Source organism: Hemitrygon akajei, chromosome 26 (genome assembly GCF_048418815.1).
Source record: "Hemitrygon akajei chromosome 26, sHemAka1.3, whole genome shotgun sequence".
NCBI classification, from domain to species: Eukaryota; Metazoa; Chordata; class Chondrichthyes; order Myliobatiformes; family Dasyatidae; genus Hemitrygon; species Hemitrygon akajei.
This window is the reverse complement of record NC_133149.1, coordinates 21,810,318-21,832,798: the sequence shown is the minus strand read 5'-3', so window position 1 is coordinate 21,832,798 and position 22,481 is coordinate 21,810,318. Positions and strand designations below refer to the sequence as shown.

The 22,481-nt window shown below is 43.8% G+C and overlaps 1 protein-coding gene across 1 annotated transcript in view; it reads right to left on the bottom strand.

Moving 5' to 3' along the window:
* Positions 1-22,218, bottom strand: part of LOC140716803 (arginyl-tRNA--protein transferase 1-like) — a 95,705-nt gene extending 73,487 nt beyond the window's left edge. Inside the window, exon 1 of the mRNA XM_073029712.1 lies at positions 21,924-22,218. Within this exon, the coding sequence (XP_072885813.1) occupies positions 21,924-22,038 (115 nt within the window). The 5' untranslated portion in view covers positions 22,039-22,218. The remainder of the gene's footprint in view (positions 1-21,923) is intronic.
* Between the last annotated feature and the right edge of the window lie 263 nt (positions 22,219-22,481).

The following is a 22,481-nucleotide window of genomic DNA, read 5'->3' as shown; positions in this document are numbered from 1 at the left end:
AGCGCATAGCCCTCTATTTTTCTGAGCTCCATGTACCAATCTAAGAGGCTCATAAAAGACCCTATTGTATCCACTGCCTGCAGTGCATTCCACGCACCCACCACTCTCTGTGTGAAAAACTTCCCTCTGACATTCCCCTTGTACCTCCTTCCAAGCACCTTAAAACTATGTCCCCTTATGTTAGTCATTTCAGCCCTGGGAAAAAACCTTTGCCTATGCACACGATCAATGTCCCTCATCATCATATACACCTCTATCAGGTCAACTCTCATCCTCCGTCGCTCTCAGGAGAAAGGCTAAGTTCACTCAACCTATTCTCATAAGGTACACCCTTCAATCCAGGCAACATCCTTGTAAATCCCCTCTGCACTCTCTCTATAGTATCCACATCCTTCCTGTAGTGAGGTGACCAGAACTGAGCACAGTGCTCCAAGTGGGGTCAGACCAAGGTCTTATATAGCTGTAACATTACCTCACAGCTCTTGAACTCAACCCCATGATTGGTTAATTCCAACACACCATACACCCTCTTAACAACACTGTCAACCTGGCAGCAGCTTTGAGTGTCCTATGGACACGGAATGGAAGATCTCTCAGATCCTCCATTCTGCCATTAATATTATATTCTGTCTTCAAATTTGACCTACCAAAATGAACCACTTCACACTTATCTGGGTTGAACTCCATCTGCCACTTCTCAGCCCAGTTCTGCATCCTATCGATGTCTCGCTGTAACCTCTGACAACCCTCCAGACTATCCACAACACCTCCAAACTTTGTGTCATCAGCAAACTTACTAACCCACCCTTCTACTTCCTCATCCAAGTCATTTATAAAAATCACAAAGAGAAGGGATCCTAGAACAGATCCCTGCAGAACACTACTGGTCACTGACCTCCATGCAGAATACAAACCATCTATAATCACCCTTTCCCTTCTGTGGCAAGCCAATTCTGGACCCACAAAGCAAGGTCTCCTTGGATCTCATGCCACCTTACTTTCTGAATGAGCCTTGCAAGGGGAACCTTATCAAATGCCTTCCGTATACATGACATCCTCTGCTCTACCTTCATCAATGTGTTTTGTTACATCCTCAAAGAATTCAATCAGGTTCGTAAGGCATGACCTGCCCTTGACAAAGCCATGCTGACTATCCCTAATCAGATTATGTCTCTCCAAATGCTCATACATCCTGCCTCCCAGGATCTTCTCCAACAACTTGCCCACCACTGAAGTCAAACTTACTGGTCTCCCTTTCTTGAATAAGGGAACAACATTCGCAACCCTCCAATCCTCCAGTACCTCTCCCGTCCCTATTGATGATGTAAAGATCATCGCAAGAGGCTCAAAAATCTCCTCCCTTGCTTCCCACAGTAGCCTGGGGTATATCTCATCCGGTCCTGGTGATTTATCTAACTTGATGCTTTTCAAAAGCTCCTGCCCATCCTCTCTCTTAATGTCTGTATGCTCAAGCGTTTTAGTCCATTGTAAGTCATCCCCACAATTACCAAGGTCTTTTTCCCTAGTGAACGCTGAAGCAAAGTATTCATTAAGTACCTCTGCTACCTCCTCCGACTCCATACGCACGTTTCCACTATCGCACCTGACTGGTCCTATTCTCACACAGCTCATCCTCCTGCTCTTCATATCCTTGTAGAATGTCTTCGGAGTTTCCTTAATCCTGCTCACCAAGGCCTTCTCATGACCCCTTCTGACTCTCCTAATTCCATTCTTAAGATCCTTCCTAGCAACCTTGTAATTTTCTAGAAATCTAACAGTACTTAGTAAGCTTTTCTTTTCTTCTTAACTAGATTTTCTACATCCTTTGTACACCATGGTTCTTTAACCCTACCATCCTTTCCCTGCCTCAGTGGAACATACCTCTGCAAAACTCCATGCAAATGTTCCATTTGCCACATTTCTGCCGTGCATTTCCCCGAGAACATCTGCTCCCAAGTTTCTACCTAATAGCATCATATTTCCCCCTACCCTAATTAAATGTTTTCCCAAACTATCTGCTCCTATCCCTCTCCAGCGCTATGATGAAGGAGATAGAGTTGTGGTCACTACCTCCAAAATTCTCTCCCACCGAGAGATCTGACACCTGACCAGGTTCATTTCCCAATTCCAGATCAAGTACAGCCTCTCCTCCTGCTGGCTTATCTACATATTGTGTCAGGAAACCTTCCTGAAAACACCTAACAAACTCCACCCCATCTAAACCCCTTGTGCTAAGGAGATGCCGATCAATATTAGGAAAGTTAAAAACTCCCACCACAACAACCCTGTTATTACTGCACTGTTCCAGAACCTGCCTCCCTATCTGCTTCTCAATATCCCTGTTACTATTGGGGGGTCTATAAAAAACACCCAGTAGTGTTATTGCCCCTTTCCTGTTTCTGACTTCCACCCTCACTGACTCAGTAGACCATCCCTCCATGACTTCATCCTTTTCTGCAGCTGTGACACTATCCCTGATTAGCAATGTCACCCCCCCCCACCTCTTTTGCCTCCCTCTCTGTTCTGTTTGAAACATCTAGAGTCTGGCACACTCAGCAGCCATTCCTGTCCCTGAGACATCCAAGTCTCTGTACCGGCCACAACTGCTGAGTATTGTGAACAGTTTTGGGCCCCTCAACTTAGAAAAGATGTGCTGGCATTGGAGACGGTCCAGAGGAGGTTCACAAGGATGACTCCAGGAATGAAAGGGTTACCATATGAGGAACGTTTGATGGTTCTGGGTCTATACTCACTGGAATTCAGAAGGTTAAGGGGGGGAGATCTCATTGAATCCTTTCGAATGTTGAAAGGTCCAGACAGAGTAGATGCGGAAAGGATGTTTCCCATAGTGGGAGAGTCTAGGACAAGAGGGCACAGCGTCAGGATAGAGGGGCGCCCTTTCAAAACAGAGATGTGGAGAAATTTCTTTAGCCAAAGGGTGGTGAATTTGTGGAATTTGTTGCCACATGCAGCTGTGGAGGTCAGTTCGTTGGGTGTATTTAAGGCGGAGATTAATAGGTTCTTGATTGGACATGGCATCAAAGGTTACGGGGAGAAGGCCAGGAACTGGGGTTGAGGAGAGAGATGAAAAGTATTAGCCATGATTGAATGGTGGAGCAGACTCAATGGGCCAAATGGCCTAATTCTGCTCCTATGTCTTATGGTCATAGTTCTATGTATTGACCTACGCTCTAAGTTCATCCACCTTGTTTATGATACTCCATTAAAATAGACACATCTCAAACCATCAGGCTGAGCGCATCTTTGCTCTAACATCTGCCTATTATTCCTCACAAACTCCCTACAAGCTGTTTCTAATGGTGCTCCAACCACCCCATCCTCTGCCTCTTCACTTCGGTTCCCACCCCTCTGTAAACCCTCACCAATAGCATAAACCTCCCCACCAGGATATTGGTTCCCCTCAGATTCAAGTGCAACCCATCCTTTTTGTACAGGTCACACCTACCCCAGAAGAGGTCCCAGTGATCCAAAAATCTGAATCCCTGCCCCCTGCTCCAATCCTTCAGCCAAGCATTTATCCTCCACCTCATTCTATTTCAATACTCATTGTCACGTGGCACAGGCGGTAATCCCGAGATTACTACCTTTGAGATCCTGCTTCTCAGCTTCCTTCCTAACTCTTGTTTGATTTCTTGTTTTAGTTACACAGTTTCTGTCTCAGTTTCTTCCTCTACTTGTTTTTCTGCTTTCAGAACCTCCACCCTTTTCTACCTATGCTGTTGGTACCAATATGTAACACGACCTCTAGCTGCTCACCCTCCCATTCCAGGATATTGCGGACACGCTCAGAAACATCACAAATCCTGGCACCTGGGATGCAAACTACCATTCTTGTTTCTTTTTCGTGCCCACAGAATCACCTAACTATAAAGTCCCTTATTACGACTGCCATCCTCTTCCATTCCCTACCCTTCTGAGCTACGGGGCCAGACTCAGTGCCAGAGGCACGGCCACTGTTGCTTCCCCCAGGTAGGTCATTCCCTCCAACAGCACTCAAAATGGAGTACTTATTGTCAAGGGGGACAGCCACAGGGGTGCTCTCCACTACCCTTCCCTCTCTTGACGGTCACCCACTTATCTGTCTCTTGTGGCCCTGGGCGACTACCTGCCTGTAGCTCCTGTCTATCACCTCCTCACCCTCCCTAACAAGCCAAAGGCATCAAACTGCAGCTCCAGTTCCCTAACTCGGTTTCTAAGGAGCTGCAGCTCGATGCACCTGGCACAGATGTGGCCACGAGGGAGGCTGGAAGTCTCCCGGACATCACACATCTGACACCCAGAACAGAAAACTGGCTTCGCAGTCATACCCACTATTCTTGTTAGAGGGGAAAAAAAAGTAACTTACCTTGTCTAGGTCTGCCCTCACTGAAGCCCCAGTGAGCCAAATCCCTATTACTCTGACTCACACTACTGCGATGACCGCCACGCGAGACAGTGTCTTTTTTAATTCGGACCTTTCTCAGCATCCTGGTAACATAATGTAGTAACGTTATTTCCCAGATCTCAAATACACCAAATAGCAAAAGGTACTGGATGGAGATTATCAGTTATTTGTCTAAATGTCAGATACGATTGATAGGGGCAGCATTTTTCAAGCCTGCTTCATTTCTGTAGAAAAAGGCAAACTGCTGAAGGAACTTAGTGGGTCAAGCAACACCTGTGCAGGGAAATGGACAGTAAACATTTCCGGCTGAGACCCTTCATCTCGAGTCATACAAGATGAAGGGTCTTGACCCAAGACATCAAGTATCCACTCTCTCCACAGATGCTGCTTGACCTGTCGAGTTCCTCCAGATTTCAGCATTTGTCATCTCCAGTGTCTCCACTTCTATAAACAGAATGGTAATGAATGACTAAAGATGCAGCGAAGCAGCTTACATCTTGCTTGCTCTTTTTTAACATCATAGAGTACTTCAGCACACAAACAAACCCTTCAGCCCATCAAGTCCATGCTGAACTATTAATCAGCCTAATTCTCATCGACCTGCACCTGGACCATAGCCCTCCATACCTCTTCTGTCTATGTACTTATCGAAACTTTTCTTAAATATTGAAATCGAAACCACATCCACTACTTGCACTGGCAGCTCGTTCTGCACTCCCAACACCATTTGAGTGAAGAAGTTAAGACCATAAGGCCATTTGGCCCATCGAGTCTACTCCACCATTCAATCATGGCTGATCCTTCTTTTTTCCCTCCTCAGCTCCACTCCCTGGCCATGTTCTCCCTCATGTTCCCCCTCATGTTCCAATTAAATATTTCACCTTTCACCCTTAACCTATGCCCTCTAGTTCTAGTCTGACACAACTTCAGTGGAAAAACCCTATCTATGTCTTTTATAATTTTATATACTTCTGTCAAATCTCCCCTCATTGTCCTATGCTCCAAGGAATAAAGTCCTAACCTGTTTAGCCTTTCCTTATAATTCAGGTCCTCAAGTACTGGCAACGTCCTTATAATTTTTTTTCTGTACTCTTTCAATCTTATTGAGATCTTTCCGGTAGGTAGGTGATCAGAACTGCACACAATACTCCAAATTAGGCATCACCAATGTATAATACAACTTTCAACATAACATCCCAACTCCTGTGCTCCATACTTTGATTTATGAAGGCCAATGTGCCAGAAGCTCTCTTTAAGACCCTATCTACATGTGACCCCACTTTCAAGGAATTATGCACCTGTATTCCTAGGTCACTTTGTTCTACCACACTCCTCATTGCCCTACCATTCACTGTGCAAGACCTACCCTGGTTTTTCCTCCCAAAATACAACACTTCACATTCATCTACATTAAATTCCATCCGCCATTCTTCAGCCCATTTTTCGAGCTGGTCCAAATCCCACTACAAACTTCGATAGCCCGCCTCGCTGTCCACTATGTCCCCAATCTTGAGAGTCATCCGCAAATCTGCTGATCCAGTTTACCATCTTATCATCCATTGATATAAATGACAAACAACAGCAGACCCTGCACCGATCCCTGCAGCACTCCACTCCAGTCAGAGGCTCAACTATCTACTGTCGTTCTTTGGCTTCACTCACAAAGCCAATTTTAAATCTAATTTACTATCTCATACTGATTGCCAACCAACTAAACCTTTTTGACCAACCTCTCATGCAGGACTTTGTCAAAGGCCTTGCTAAAGTCCATATAGACAACATCCATCATCAACTTTCCTGACAACATCCTGGAAAAACTGTAAGATTAGTTTACCTTCACACTCTTCCTGTGGTGCAGTAATCAGAACTGCACATAATATTCCAAATGTGGCCCAACTAAAGCTGCAGCACGACTTTCCAACATTTATACTGAACACCCTGACTGTATGCACTGAATGATGTAGGCAAACCATACACCTTCTTTACCACTCTATTCACTTGGGCTGCCACTTTCAGAAAGTGATGGACTTGCACCCCAAGGTCCCTTTGTAGATCAATGCCCCCAAGGGTCCCACAACATATTGTGCATTTAATCTTCCAAAACGTGATGCTTCTCACTTGTGCAGGTAAAACTCCAACTGTCCAAATTTCCAACTGATCCATATCCTACGATGTCATTTGACAAATTCTCTATCTACTACTCTTATCAATTTTTGTATTGTCTTAAAACTTGGTAATCACCTATATTTTCATATAGATCATATCTTTACCTCACAAATACAGAGCCCTAATCCTTGTGGACTGATCACAGACCTACAATCAAGAGATCTCTCCTCTACCAATACTTCGTCTTGACCAAGCCAATTTTGTATCCAATTTACAAATTCACCATGGATCTCATGCAGCTGATCAGCTTACCATGAGAGAACTTGTCAAAACCTTAACTAAAGTCCATGTAGACAATATCCACTGTCCTATCCTCATCAGTCACCTTCCTCAACCTCAAAAAACTCAATCAAATTTGTGAGACAGGACCTCCCCTACATAAAACCATGTAGACTTTCTCCAATATGTCCATGCTTTTCCCAAAGTGACTAAATCCTGTTCCTCAGAATCTTCTCCAGTAATTCTCCCGCATTGATGTAAAGCTCAATGGCTTATAGTTTCCAGGATTACACCCACTGCTCTTCTTAAATGAAGGGAAGGACTCATATATATAAAATAAATCCTGTTGTTACGAACATGTTTATGACTTTTCAAAAGAAGGAAATAACGTCAAGACAAGCAGTAGGATGTTACGGTTAGTAAGTTGTGAGCATGTGATGTTGGCACCCTAAGCAAGGGAACACCTGTGGGCTGCCCGCAGCACATATTAACACAAATGACATGTTTCACTATATGTTTGATGCACAAGTGACAAATTTCACTCAATGTTTCAATATACAGTGTCTATAAAAAGTATTCATCCCCTTTGGAAGTTTTCATATTTTATTGTTTTACAACATTGAATCGCAGTGTACTTAATTTGTTTTTTTGACACTGAACAGAAGACTTCTTCATGTCAAAGTGAAAACAGACCTCTGCAAAGTGATCTGAATTAACTACAAATGTAAAACACAAAATAATTGATTGCATAAGTATTCACTCCCCTTTAATATGACATATTAAATCATCACTGGTGCAGGCAGTTGGTTTTAGAAGTCACATAATCAGTTAAATGGAGATCGCCTGTGTGCAGTCAAGGTGTTTCAATTGATTGTAGTAAAAATAAACCTGTATCTGGAAGGTCCAACTGCTGGTGAGTCAGTATCCTGGCAAAAACTACACCATGAAGACAAAAGAACGCTCCAAGCAACTGCGAAAAGGTTATTGAAAAGCACAAGTCAGGAGATGGATACAAGAAAATGTCCAAGTCACTGAATATCCCTTGGAGTACAGTTAAGCCAATCATCAAGAAATGGAAAGAATATGGGACAGATGTAAATCTGCCTGGAGTAGGCTGTCCTCAAAAACTGAGTGACCATGCAAGAAAGGGACTAGTGAGGGAAGCTGCTAAGAAATCTATGATAACTCTGGTGGAGTTACAAGCTTCAGTGGCTGAGGTGGGAGGCACTGTACTTCACCAGTCGTAGCTTTATGGGAGAGTGGCAAAGAGAAAGCCACCATTGGGGGGAAAAAATCACATGAAATCTCGGATAGAGTTTGCCAGAAGGCATGTGGGAGACTCTGAAGTCATCTATGGTCTGATGAAACCAAAATTGAGCTTTGTGACCATCAGAATAAATGCTATGTTTGGCATAAGCCAAACACCGCACATCATCAAAAACACACCATCCCTACTGTGAAGCATGGTGAAGGCTGCATCATACTGTGGGGATGTTTCACTGCAGCAGGCCCTGGAAGGCTTGTGAAGGTAAATAGCAAAATGCAGGGAAATCCTGGAGGAAAACTTAATGCAGTCTGCAAGAGAACTGCGACTTGGGAGAAGATTTGTTTTCCAGCAGGACAATGACCCCAAGCACAAAGCGCAAAGGCTTAAAAACAAAAGAGTTAATGTCCTGGAGTGGCCAAGTCACAGTCCACACATCAATCCAATTGAGAATTTGTGGCTGGACTTGAAAAGGGCTCTTTGCTCAGGATCCTCATGCAATCTGACAGAGCTTGAGCAGTTTTGTACCAAAGAATGGGGAAAAGGTGCGCCAAAGGTGCATCTGCTAAATACTGATGAAGTACTTAAGTAATACAAGTAATTATGCAATCAATCATGGTGTTTAATAATTTTAATAAATTTAGACCAATTTGTAGAAATTTGTTTTCACTTTGCATGAAAGAGACTTTTCTGTTAATCAGTGTCAAAAAAAGCCAAATTAAGTCCACTGCGATTCAATGTTGTAAGACAATAAAACATGAAAACTTCTGATGGGGGGTTGAACACTTCTTATATGCACTCCACATGGGACAAATCATTTTTTTTATCTTTGTCAGAGTAAGTAGAGTCAACCATTCAAGGAAATTCTCTCTCTTTCCTGCAGCAGACCCAGTAACCTTCATCATTTGCTCCCTCAATCCATTGTGGGGTTCTATCATCTAGCCTTGGGAGAGTTTAGATTGCCTTGATCTCTTTCACCTGCAATGCCCAGATCTCCTCCAGCTGCTGTGGCTTTGCTCAGCTTTGCCTGAAAACCTGTATTGGCTGAGTTCTAACTGAGGTTCAAAATAAATCAATTTTTCATTGTTCTGACTTGAACAATGACTAAAATGGTAAGTAAGATCACTAGCCTAAAAAGCAAAAATGAAGCAGCTGATTAACTGATTTCAGATAAGATGATAATAGGGTACGAGATACAAGAGACTGCAGATGCTGGAATCTGGAGCAAAATAAACAAACTGCTGGAAGAAAGTGGGCCAGGCAACATCTGAGAGGGGGGGATAGATAGTTAATGTTTTGGGTTGAAACCCTTCATCTGAACTGAAAGAGTTGGGGGGGGAGAAAGCCAGTATAAAGGGGTCGGGGTAGAGTTGGAGCAAGAGCTGGCAAGTGATCAGTGGAACCAGGTGAGAAGGGGTGATGGGCAGATGGGAGAAGGGAGGGAAGATGATAGGTGGAGGCAAAGGGCTGTAAATGATGGAGTCTGATAGGAAAGAAGTCTGGTGCATTAGATCAATTAAGGGAAGTGGGGAGGGCAGATAAGAATGGTGCGGGGAGGGAAGCCAGTGGGAGTAGTCTGTGGCAAACGTAGTATGTGGAGGCAAAAAAAAGAGTGGGCGATGTGGTCTAGTAGGGGTGCCGGTGGTTATAGGGGCACCCAAACTCAAGGAGAGATGGCAGATGTCACCAAGGTACGTGGAGCAGTAGAGTCACTGAAGTAAGAAAGTCTAAAAGACAAATGTATGGACTTATACATTAATGATAAAGCAAATTAGCAGATTGAAAGACACTGGTAGCTCTTAAGGTGAGCATCACCTTCTCCACTTGGTTTCTGAAACACTGAGGCAAGAGCTAGACACACTGTACAAATCTGACTTTACACTTATCACCCAAATTACATCTGGCTATGCAAACTTTCAAACTTTATCAGCATTGAAATCTTTGAAGTAGTGTCTTTCCTGTAATGTTTGAGTTGTGTTACCCTCTGCCGCTAAGTGTCTTTTGTAAAAGTGTTGCGCCTTTGGGAGATAAATCTGTGAGATAAGACACTTAATACCAAGACGAGTTCCACCATGAGGAGTGCTGCTGTCTGCTTGCCAACTGGGGTTCTGAGGCCAGGCTATTTTTAGGATTTTCACTAAGCAGGGCCACATCCACATCCTGTCTGAGCCTGAGTCTGCAACGTTTTTTTGAATATTGCTAACGTCAAGACATCTTGCTAATTGAACTAACCTGCTGGAATGGGATAAACCAGTTCTCCGTGCGTCTGCTCCACCAACTTAACTTTCATGTGGTAATCAGCCAGAACATACTACTGACTTGTGGGCAGTTTTTAGTCAGCTGTTGTCTGTCACAAGAGCAGCTGATTGGCTGCAGCAGCGAGCAGTCCTGGGCGCCTGCACTGCAGAATGCACCAAAAGCAGATCAGGTGCATCTGATAAAACAAAAAAAAAAGTAGAATCTGGACATCCAAAACAAAAAATATGAAAAAACAGAAAAACTGAGTAAGTCAGGCAGCGTCTACGGAAAGAGAAACACTTAATACTTCAGGTCTACGAAAGGGAGAAACGCGTTTGCCTTGATGGCAGAGAAGGTGGAAGAGAGGAGTGAGCGGAATCAAGGGAAATTCTCTGGTAGGGTGAAATAGTGGGGCAATTAAAATAAGATTGAGAGAGACACACAGAGGACTGCAGATGCTGGAATCTGGGGCAAAAGAACCCAAACAAGCTGCTGGAGGAATACAGTAGTCAGGCAATATCTGCGCAGGCAAAAAAGGATGGTCATCATTTCAGGTCCAAGCCCTGAAGCAGGGCAGAGTGAAGGAAAGATGGCCAGCATAAAGAGTGAGGGAGAGGAGTGAGGCAGAAGCTGGCGAGCAATAGGTGGAGCTGGGTGAGGAGGAGGTTAGTGGGAGCAGTGGCAGAGGGAATGGCGGAGGAGCATCGGGGAGCGAGTGAGTTGGGTTTGTGGGTGATTGGCAGAAGGAACCAGGAGGGGGAGGTGAGAAAATAAGATTAAGAATCTTTGTCTAATTTTAAATTGTTTGTGTAATGTTCATATATTAAAAAAAACTAGGCAGGAAAAATTATTAGTATTCATACAAAAAGACAAAGCAAGTCACAGTATATAAAACTGGAGAATTCAATACCAAGCCCTGCAGGCTCCAATATTCCATGATTTGGAGATGAGAAAGCTTGTATTCAGTCTCATTCTTACAGTACAGGAAGCCACAGACTAACATCAGAGTGTATGTGGGATGGTGAATTAAAGTCCCACAGCAACTTTCTCCGCTACCTAAACTAGCTTGTTTCTCTCTGTCCCAGTTCAGATGAGGGATTTAAGATCTGAAACATTATTTGCATCTCTTTCCACTAATGATGCCTGATCTGTTGAGACTTTTCCAGTTGCACAGGGCCTCTCCTTCTGCCCGTAGATTCACCACTGATCTCCGCGGTGCTCCACAGCTTACGGAGCTGGGGAGACATTTTGTATCTGGGCCCTCAGCTTTATACCAGCCACTCAACATGGCCTAATTCAACCTTGTAAGGTTCAGTTAAGCATTTTGTTTTTCTTTTAAGTTGTTATATTTAAACTAGTAACAGCAATTTGATGTCTTTTAATACAAATCCTTTTTTTATATGCTAGGTACAGCAGAGGAGCAAACCATTCTGCTCACAATATCTACACTAACCATGGTGCCAATTTAATCGAATCCCACCAGCCTGTAATCCTTTCTGCCTGTTTATGTACCTGTGGAAATGTCTCTTAAGTGTATTTGCTTCCACCACTCCACCCGGCAGCACATTCCAGGCACCAAGTGCTCTGTCGGGGAAAAAGACTTGTCTCAATTCTCCTTTAAACTATACCCCTCTCACCTTGAAGACTTGTCTTCTGGGATTTGACGTTTCCACCCTGAGAAAAAGATATTGATTATTTATCTTATCTACATCTCTCATAATTTTAGAAACCTCCATCAGGTCACCGCTGAGCTTCCAATGCTCCAGAATAAACAATCGATGTTTGCCAAACTTCTCCTTGAAGCTCATGCTCTCTAATCCTTGATACGTCCTGGTGAAACAACAATTTGCTGAGGGAACTCGGCGAGTTGAGCAGGATCTGTGGCGGGGAAGGTGGGGGAGGGAATTGTCACCATTTTGTTTCAAAACTCTATCACAATATCCTGGTGAATTTCTTCTGCACTCTCTCCAAAACCTCCACATCCTGACTGTAACTCCACCATTGTTGTGTTAACTTATTAAACCATCTATATATATCAGAAACAATACTGAGCACTGATCCTTGCGAAACATCACTCAGCACAAACTCTTAGTCAGTATAACACCCCTCTATCTTCTATGGCCAAGCCAATTTTGAATCCAATCTACTGGGTCTCCTTGGATCCCGTGTACTTACATTTTCTGTATCAGCCTACCACAAGGGAACTTGTCAAATGCTTTACCAAAGTCAACATCCACTGCCCTACCCTCAATCTTCTTCTTCACCTCCTCATAAAACTCAATCAAGTTTGTAGGACATGGTCTCCCCAAACCACAAAGCTGACTGTCCCTATTGAAGAGGTGTATAAGATGGTGAAAAAAAGCTTTTGTCAGTAAGAATTGTGGATGAGACCTCAAATATGTTATGCGGAAACCTGACTACCAACAGGGATCCACTCCGCTGGTAGGGCAGTTGCACAACTGAGGCCTCCAGGTTTCTAGTAATTGCACAGTTACACAAGCCCACTGTGGCCACAGTGCTTACAAGGTGTAGGGCAAGAATGGCCAGCGAGTCACATTGAGTATGTTCTGACCCAACAAACGGCCATGTTCAACAGGATGAAGGCATTCACCCTTCCTGTCGGTGTCAAGTGGCTATTAGGTGCACCAGTTGGGCCCACTTCTGTTAGATCTGCTGCCTCTCAGCTCCAGCAAGCCAGGTTCAATTTTGACGTCAGGCATTCTGCATGGCATTTGTACGTTCTCAAAGATGGGCAGATTGGTAGGTTAATCAGCCACCGTAAATAGCCCCTGGTGAATGGATGGGCAGAATAAAATAAAGATTAGAGTCTGTGTGGTTGTTGGTCATTTGGAACTCCATGCTCTGAAGGGCCAGTTTCCATACCGGGCAACTCTGAGGATGAGTATCCACTGATAAACAAACCTGAAGATGTGACTTTCACCTGGCCTTACCTGCTCTGCAACTCCCCACATCCAACTGCACACAGATTAAGCCTTTAGACCAATCAGTGCAACATAAGGGGAATATAAAGAAAAGGCATTTTGGAGGTATCAGATAGGAACTGAAAGACAAGGGAGTTGAGCCACACTGACCTAAGGACTTGGAGTTCACTCCAGCCCAATAGCCCAGTGACAGATATGCTCAAGTCTTCATAAGTACCTGGGTATGGACACTAGTTTGCCTGCACGAGTGCCAGTAACAGACACAAAGAGGACTGAGTGAGTGCCAGGGGTACATGCACCAGTTAATCTAAGTTCAAGAATTTAGAAAGTTATTCACAGGAACTGTGGTTTTTTCCCCCCAAGCTCCCCAGAAAATGTGTGGTCCCTGTTACTGCTTCCCAAGATGCAATGATGTTCTATGGCCAACTTGAAAGAAAGTGCACCGGTAGAGGTGAACTTCAAATGATGTGGATTCAGATATTTGGGAATAGTTGGACAAAAAGCCAGCAAACATGGACAGTTGACCAGAGGAACAATGGATTTCTTGTTTCCCATCCATCAGCCTCTGCATAGTTGGTTGTTTGCCAAAATGACATTTCTCTGACATTCTGCCAAGGATCAAGAATTTATTGTCCAGATGTTCCTTCTGTACCTGCATGTTGTGCTACAGGGTTTGCATTGAGGTTTGGGTTTGTGGATCACTGTCAGTAGATTCAATTATTCAGCACAAAGTACTGATCCTGAGCAGCTAAAGGAAGACAAATGTGGAATTTCTGGAGGATTTAAAACATTCCAACTGCCATATGTTGCCAAATTCTCCAGTTCCCCATTCATGGTGGCCAAATATCACCAAATCTTGGCATTTAAGTCATGTATGTACATAGGGATATTTCCAACATGGCAGGGCCCACATCAAGCACACATAGGTCTTTATGTGGTAATAACTATTGATCTTGGCACTGTAATAAGATATTTGCCAAAGGTCAGGGGAGGTTTGCATGTTATGAAACCCAAAGCTGGTAGGAGGCAGCCAAATGTCCTGAAGTAGACAATGTGTGCATTGCTATTTAATTCTCCCTGTAGGCCAGAATCAGCAGGAATCCTCTCTCCTTCTCTCTCACACACACACACACACTTTCCTTCCCCCCCTACCTCCACCAGTCGATCACTGCCTTTCCCTCCTCTCTCTCCCCGAGTACAAAACTTGGCTGGTATCCTGGCTCTGGCTTCCTGCCCACTTGTCAGCTCAGTCCTTCTGGCTGCAGGAATTTCAGAGAGGTTGGAAAGTGGGATTCTACAAAAGTGTAGAGAGGATGGGTTCTGGGTGAGACCAGTTTTTGTTGCAAGAAATAATCACTGCTGTGAGGAGGGCTGATATGTTAGAAGGATCATCAAATGTGCAGTACGAGTTAAGCTAAAATGTTAGAACAAATCAGGCACATTGTAGGGTTGAGTTGCAAGCCTCCAAACTGTTTGGGGGGGGGAAAAAAGAGCAAAGCTGTAGTTAAACTTCTGACTTGTACAACAATAAATAAGTAAATGTAATTACTTAAACATTAACTAGTATAATCAATGCAAAGATATAAAGGACACAAATTCTTGAACAGCATATTGAAGAACATTTATTAGTCATATTTCAGTAAAGCCAACATGACTGGGCGGTTGGATAAAAGTCCTGCAGATGCTGGAAACCTGAAACTGAAACTAAAAATGTCAGAAGCACTCAGCAGATCAGGCAGCATCCTGGAGATCTGACGTGGCGCCAATGCTTCTGTTCAATGACTGTAAAAAAGCGAGAAAGCAGGCATGTTGTAGGAAAAGGGAAGAGTTGAGAGAACAGAGGGACTACCAGTGATAGCATTCAGGTCAAAGATATCATTACTTTAAATCTGGGCGGTTAAGGGCAGAAGAGCTAACAAACAGGGAAACAATCTGAAATCAAAATATCCAGCAACGCAAAATGGTTACTTAAAACCGTTGTCTGAAATGTTAACCCCTGAGAGCTGCAACATGGCCAAGATGAGCAGCTGATCCTCGGAACCTTGCTCCATATCATATCTTCCCTCATAACTCTGTCATCTCAGACAGTCTCCCATGAGCTTCCTGTGTTCCACCACCCTTCACAATACACCTTCTTGGCTACGTTTTCCTTCTGAATCTCTGGTCTACGAGCCAAGTTTGGAAGTTGGGTATAGGTTCAGTAGCTGTTTTGACCAGCACAGATCTAATGGGTTGAATGGCCTAACTATATCTATATCACATATATATATATATCAACGTCTATATTCCCATTCTTGCTACTCCCTGCTAAATTATATTGCAGAGAAATTGAAATGGTAGCCTGAGAGATAAACTAAGCTGCATCTCCAAAATATTTTCATATTTCTTACTTCCTTTAGAATAGTAGGTGACTGTTTCAGTTTATTGAGTCTATATTATCTCACAGAACAATTCCATTCTTCTACCCTGTTATCAAATTCTCATCAGTTTCTCCCAGATTCTACCACCCACGTACACATTGCGTACAAAGTACAGTGGTCAATTAACCTACCAACCCACACGTCTTCAGAAGCACTGGGAGGAAACCCATCTAATCAGAGGGTGAACATGCAAACTCCGTGCAGACAGCGCCAGACAGCAGGGCTGAACCTCAATTGACGAAGCTGCAAGGTGACAGCCCTACCTGTACCCGACATTGCTGTGCTGAACACAGTTCACCGTGGGGGTGAATTTCCTATAAGATGAAATTTGCCCTGGGTATTTTCTGTTGGCAGAGGGCGACGGCAACATTCTCCACTGCGTGTGTATGTGCGTGCTTCCTTGTTGCACCTGCTCCATTACCAGGACAACGGAGATGGACACCCTGTGCATTAGGCTTGGAGCACTACCTGAGAGTTTACGAAAGTAATGTAGGATAAAAACCCCATAGCTCAGACAATTCATTTTCTATCACTGATAATAGATTATTGACTGAACATACAATCAAATCCCAGTCAGTTAGTATCCAATAGACCCAGACATGAGGTTACAAAGTCCCCGCTTCTCCACTGCTGGGGAGTTTTCAGTTGCAATTAATCATATCATATGTCTCAGAATATCAAGCACTGAATGGCAATATTTTATTTTCTGAATGCACTTAATTAATTTGTCTTTCGATGAAGCTACATCTTCACCAGTGTGAGGTTCTGAAAAACAGGAGATCTACACCATGTAGATTAGACCAGAATACATACACATAAAACTCTCACTTAATCATCACTCGAACACATCTTTGGGGCGTGTGGGGGGTAAAGGAAGATCTTCTGTGTCAAGTCTCCAATGCCATTCTCCATTCACATACTCATGATCCATCAACTGCTATCAAAAAAGCGGAGGTTGTTCTAGTATTGGGGTATGTAGCAAACTGGAGGACATTAAAGTGCCTTAAGAGGACCCCAAGATCACAAGAAACAGGGGCAGGATTTACTCCCCAGTCCATTCTTCACTTCACAACCCGTGGCTACTGTTGTTTGCCTGCAAGGTCTCAACGCAAGACCAGTGTGAGGAATGGAGCAGACTCTGAAAATAGCCATGACCTAAACAAAAGACTCTTCAAGCAGCTCATACAGTTGTGCAGAGAAAAAATATTAGTCCCTTTTGTCATGAGACTGAGAAATTGTGAGTCAGAATATACACTCAGTGGCCACTTTATTAAGTATGTTCATGGCCTTCTGCTGCTGCAGCCCATCCAGTTCAAGGTTCGCTGTCCTGCTGAAGGGTCTCGGCCTGAAACATCGACTACACTCTTTTCCATAGATGCTGCCTGGCCTGTTGAGTTCCTCCAGCATTTTGTGTGCGTTACTGAAGGTTCACTGTGTTGTGCATTCATGGATGCTCCTCGGCACACCACTGCTGTAACATGTGGTTATTGAGTTACTGTCAGCTTGAACCAGTCTGGCCATTCTAACCTCTGATCTCTCTCTCATTCACAAGTCATTTTCACCCACAGAAATGCCACTCACCAGATTTTTTTTGTTTCTCTGCACCATTCTCCGTAAACTCTAGAGACCGTTGTGCATGAAAATCCCAGGAGATCAGCAGTTTCTGAGATACTCAAACCACCCCAACTGGCACCAACAATCATTCCACAGTCAAGGTCACTTAGATCACATTTCTTCACCATTCTGATGTGTGGTCTGAACAACAACTGAACCCTTGGACCATGTCTGCGTGCCTTTCTGCATTGAGATGCTGCCACATGATTGGTGATTAGATATCTGCATTAATGAGCAAGTGTACAGGTGTACTTAATAAAGTGACCACTAAGTATAAATAGAAAATGGTGGCATACTTAGCTGTCAGCAATAGTCCAATGCTGCTAGGGTCAATTATTACCCAAGCTAGGAGAGTTAAGACTCCAGCAACACCACACCATTTTTTTCGTTAATGCCTTAAAGATGAAAGATGAGGCTGTCATAAATAGAACTGAACATTGCAATGGAAGTGGAACAGCAAGTATTTCACATATGTAGCTTCCTAAATTTCAAAAGTTCACTTTAAACCACAATGGAGCAAAGTCGGAAACAGAATTAAGCAGCATCTTCAAGTGACCCTTTGAAGTTAGCAGCAATGTTTGAGGATTTAAAAATAAATGGCAGGCTTGGTGAAAACTCATACATATAATCTGGCCACATAGAAACATGAAAAAGAACCATAAAATCAATCTAAAAGGAACTCAGAACCAAGGTCCCAGTTCAAAATACTGTTCCACTAGCCTTCTCTGTCATCCATTTAAATTTAAACAAATTAAGGATGAAACATGACTTTTCAAAAAAAAAATCCATGACTTCATATTCTAAAGAAAACCATCCAGGGCTCATTTTTTTTTATATACTCTCAGTCATGATTTCAAACATCACTATTTTGATTTTGGGTCTTAACCCAAACTTTACTTTAAAACTAATTAATTTAAAAAAGAAGTTTGTAAAATCCATCTGGCATTTAATGTAGTTCATTTAGTATGATCGGATGTCAAACCTGTCACTTGCACTGAAGCATTATGGCATTTCCATGTAGCACTGAAACCAACACAAAACCCAAAATACTACAAAATGCTAAGTGAACAACTGAGCCACATCAAGCAACAACATAACCCCTCCCTATCTCTTCCCAAAACCCTTCACACACAATCAAAGCTTCTCTGAGTCTGTGATCAGCCTAGGGTCGTCTGGGTTAAACAGGGAAAATAGCACATGTAAGATATCTCATCACTGCCCAGTGATCCCTAATCAACATGCATGTCTTTGAAGAGGAAAGAAATTGCACTAAACTATCTATGCTTGTCTACAGCATTGCAGTGTAATGGTTATGCAGTCGAAAATCCAGAGTGCTCAACCTGTAATCCCATTTGAATTCAGTTAGGAAAAAGATAATGGTCTAAAAAGTTGTTTGGTAGTAAAAATAAGGATGAACTATTAAGTTGATAGTTCGACAAACTGGGCGAGTGTTGGAGAGTGTATTGACTGCATCACAGCCTGGTATGGAAACACCAATGCCCTTGAATGCAAAAGCCTACCAAAAAAAAGTGGACGCAGCCCAGTCCATCATGGATAAAGCCCTCCCCACCACTGAGCACACCAACATTGAGGGCTGTCACAGGAAAGCAGCATCCATCATCAAGGACCATCACCACCCAGGCCATGCTCTCTTCTCACTGTTGCCATCAGGAAGGTGGTACAGGAGCCTCAGGTCCTAAACTACCAGGTTCAGGAACAGTTATTACCCCTCAATCATCAGACTCTTGAAGCAGAGGGGATAACTTCATTTGCCCCAACACTGAAATGTTCCCATAGCCTACGGACTCACTTTCAAGGATTTTTCATCTCATGTTCTCAATATTTATTGTTTGTTTATTTATCATTAGTTTTTTTTACCTTTTAGTATTTGCAGTTTTTGTTCTCTTTTGCACTCTGTTGTCTGGTGGCCTTTCATTGATTCTATTGTGTTTCTTGTATTTATTGCAAATGCCCACAAGAAAATGAATCTCATGGTTGTGTATGGTGACATTCAAGTACATTGATATTAAATTTACTTTGACCTTTGATTGTCTCAAATGATCCCCACCCGATCACTGCTATTCAAAATGGAATAAATCCTGCTTTCCCAGTGCAGGCTATAGATGGATCCAGTCCTACATCTTTAGTTGAATGATAACAGCACCACTCACCATCTTCCCCCCCCACCCCACCCCCACCTCCGCTAATGTGGCTCTCTGATTCCTTTGTTGATTTTTGAGCATTGGTGAATGAGGCCAGTATTTATTTTGCCCATCACCAACTCGACTTGGGCTGTTGAGTCTTGTTCTTGAAACACTGCAGTCTTTCTGGACAAGGTACCTCCTTGACGTCATTGGGTAGGGAGTTCCAGCATCACTGAAAGGAGAGTGATATATTTCCCAAACAAGTGGCTGATTTGGTGACTTGGAGAGAACTGTGCAGTTATTGCCTTTATCTTTCTCAGTGGTATAGATCATAGATCTCATTGAAACCCACCGAATATTGAAAGGCCTGGATAGAGTGGACATGGAGAGGATGTTTCCAATTGTGGGAGAGTCTAGGACCAGAGGGCACAGTCACAGAATAGGAAAGCGTCCCTTTGGGAAAGAAATACCCTGTCGTAGACAGCTGTGGAGGCCAAGTCATTGGGTATACTTAAAGCAGAGGTTGATAGGTTCTTGATTCATAAGAGCATCAAAGGTTAAGGGGAGAAGGTAGGAGAATGGGGCTGAGAAGGAAAATAAATCAAGCATGATGTAATGATGGAGCAGACTCAATGAGCTGAATGACCGAGTACTGCTCCTATCTCTTATGGATTTGAGGTGCTGTTTGGATTGCCTGGATAAGAAACTGAAGTGCATTTTCTATCAAATCAGTACACACTGTACTCTGTTAAGAAAAGACAGCCAGGCAATAAGTAAGTTGTACTTTCCGTAGTATCTACATCCCAAGTATAAGATACTTGCACTGCTGTTGGCTATTGTACAGTTCCAGCAAACCAGGTTCAAGTCTGACTTTGGATGTTGTTTGTGTGGAGTTTCAACATTCTCCCCATGACCGTGTGGGTTTCCTCCAGGTGCTCTAGTTTCCTAACACAGCCCAAAGACATGGTAGTTCAACATGACTCCGGAAATTGCCCATTGTGGCAGAACTGGGGGAGAAAGGAGAGAGAAGTGGGGAAAAAATGAAATTAGTGTAAATGGTTACTTGAAATCAAAGAGTTATATGCCATGGAAAAGGCCCTCTGGTCCAACTCATCCATGTCTATCCAAACTAGTCCCACTTGCCTGTGTTTGTCCCATGTCCCTCTAAACCTTTTCTATCCATGTATCTGTTGAAATAATTGTTTAACCATTATTGTACCCACCTTTACCACTTCCTCGGACAGCTCATTCCACATACTCACCACCCTGTGTGAAGAAGTTGCCCCCAAGTCCTTTCTAAATCTTACAACTCTCACCTTAAACCTCTGGTCTCTAGTTTTACACTCCCCTCCCCTAAGTGGAAGACTGTGACCACCCTACTCTATCTATTGCTCATTCATGATTTTATAAACCTTTAATAAGGTCATCCCTCAGCCTCCTACGTTCCAGGGAACAAAGTCCCAGCCTATCCAGCCTTACAACTCAAAACTTTCAGTCCTGGCGACATCCTTCGGAATCCTTTCTGTACCCTTTCCAGCTTAGTGGCCCCCTTCCACCGCAATTACGCACAATACTACAAGGGTGGTCTCACCAACAACGTATACAATTGCAACACGACATCCCAACTCATGTATTCAATGTCCTGACCCTTGAAAGCAAGATTTGATGGTCCGCGCGAACTTCGTAGGCCAAGGTCTTGTTTCTGTGGTGAATGGACATTTTGAAGAATGAAGGGCAACGGACAATATGAAGAACGAAAGGCAAGAGCGGCAGCACCAGGAACATAACAGCAGCTCTCCAGGTGTCAGTAAAGGTTCCCCCTCCCGTGGCCATTAGCCGTCCTCATCCACTATGAAGTTTACAACCCGCCAACACGGTTGATCGGGAGAACGAGCTCTGGAACAATGCAAACACAACCCAAACTCGGAATATGCCATTTCGCGAAGACACACTTTCATATACCAATCTACTTCAGCCAAGCATTAGGTGTGAAGGATTGATCAGTAAACAGCTGTTAGCTGTTTCTAGACAGAATCACGTTCGCATGGAAACCTGGACGCAAAATCATAAATAGCCACGCAAATATTCCAGGCATTTTACAGAAAACTCCTGCCATTCCTTGGACTCAAGTTTATAACTCGAAACCGGATAGAAATCGGCAACTGCGCTCGAAGCAGCCGATGGCAAAACACTCGCCGGCAGCGTAACAGATATTAGAGTAAACATATAACCGGCTGAGATCAACAAGTCCCAAGCGCTGGCAACAGATAACATGAACAACTAGTGAGAGAGAAAAAAACTAGAGCCATGTTGACAAAAAAACTCAGATCAACACCAGTAACATAAAATACCTTTCACTTTCAGTTACTGCTTTCAAGTACTAAGTAACATATACAATTGGTGTATTATTTAATCTTCGCCATTAACCCCAAGTAAAGAACATTGTTACATTGATCTCTTGTGGAGATGATTCTCTTGGGGTTCCCTGCTTGCCTCCCCACAGCTGCTCACCCTGGGCACAGAACGAGTCCTTCCCGCAGTAGCCGCAGCTCCACGCCTCCAGAGGCGGACTGAGATCCGTCGCCAGCCCCGCTGGGGGGTTCAGCCCGGTGCTGCTGGTTCCCATCCCGAGTTGGGGAAAGGGGTTCAGTGGGAGTCACGCCATCCGCTGACTTCCCCGGCCGAGATCCGGAGCCGGAACACTCAGAGAGAGAGAGACACACACACACACACACACACAGACGCGGCAGGAGCCAGCCCTGCCTCTCGCCTACTTCCTCATCCGCCCGGCTGACGCTCCGGAGTAAGTGGCCCAGTCCACAGCACCCCCACCCCCCATCACACCCAACCGGCTCTCGGTACCGGCGCCTTGGGCTCTCCGCCACCACTTAAAGGGATATTCCCTCGTTACAAACACGGCAACACAGCAGTAATCGTTTTCTTAAAACTGGGGTGGGGGTGGTTAATGTTGCAAAATTCGGTGTCTAGCCATACAAGGAAATATCATATAGGAAACAATATACTTTCTCGGGGGTGGGGTAGTGGTTAGAGAGCGGAAGAGAGAGAAGC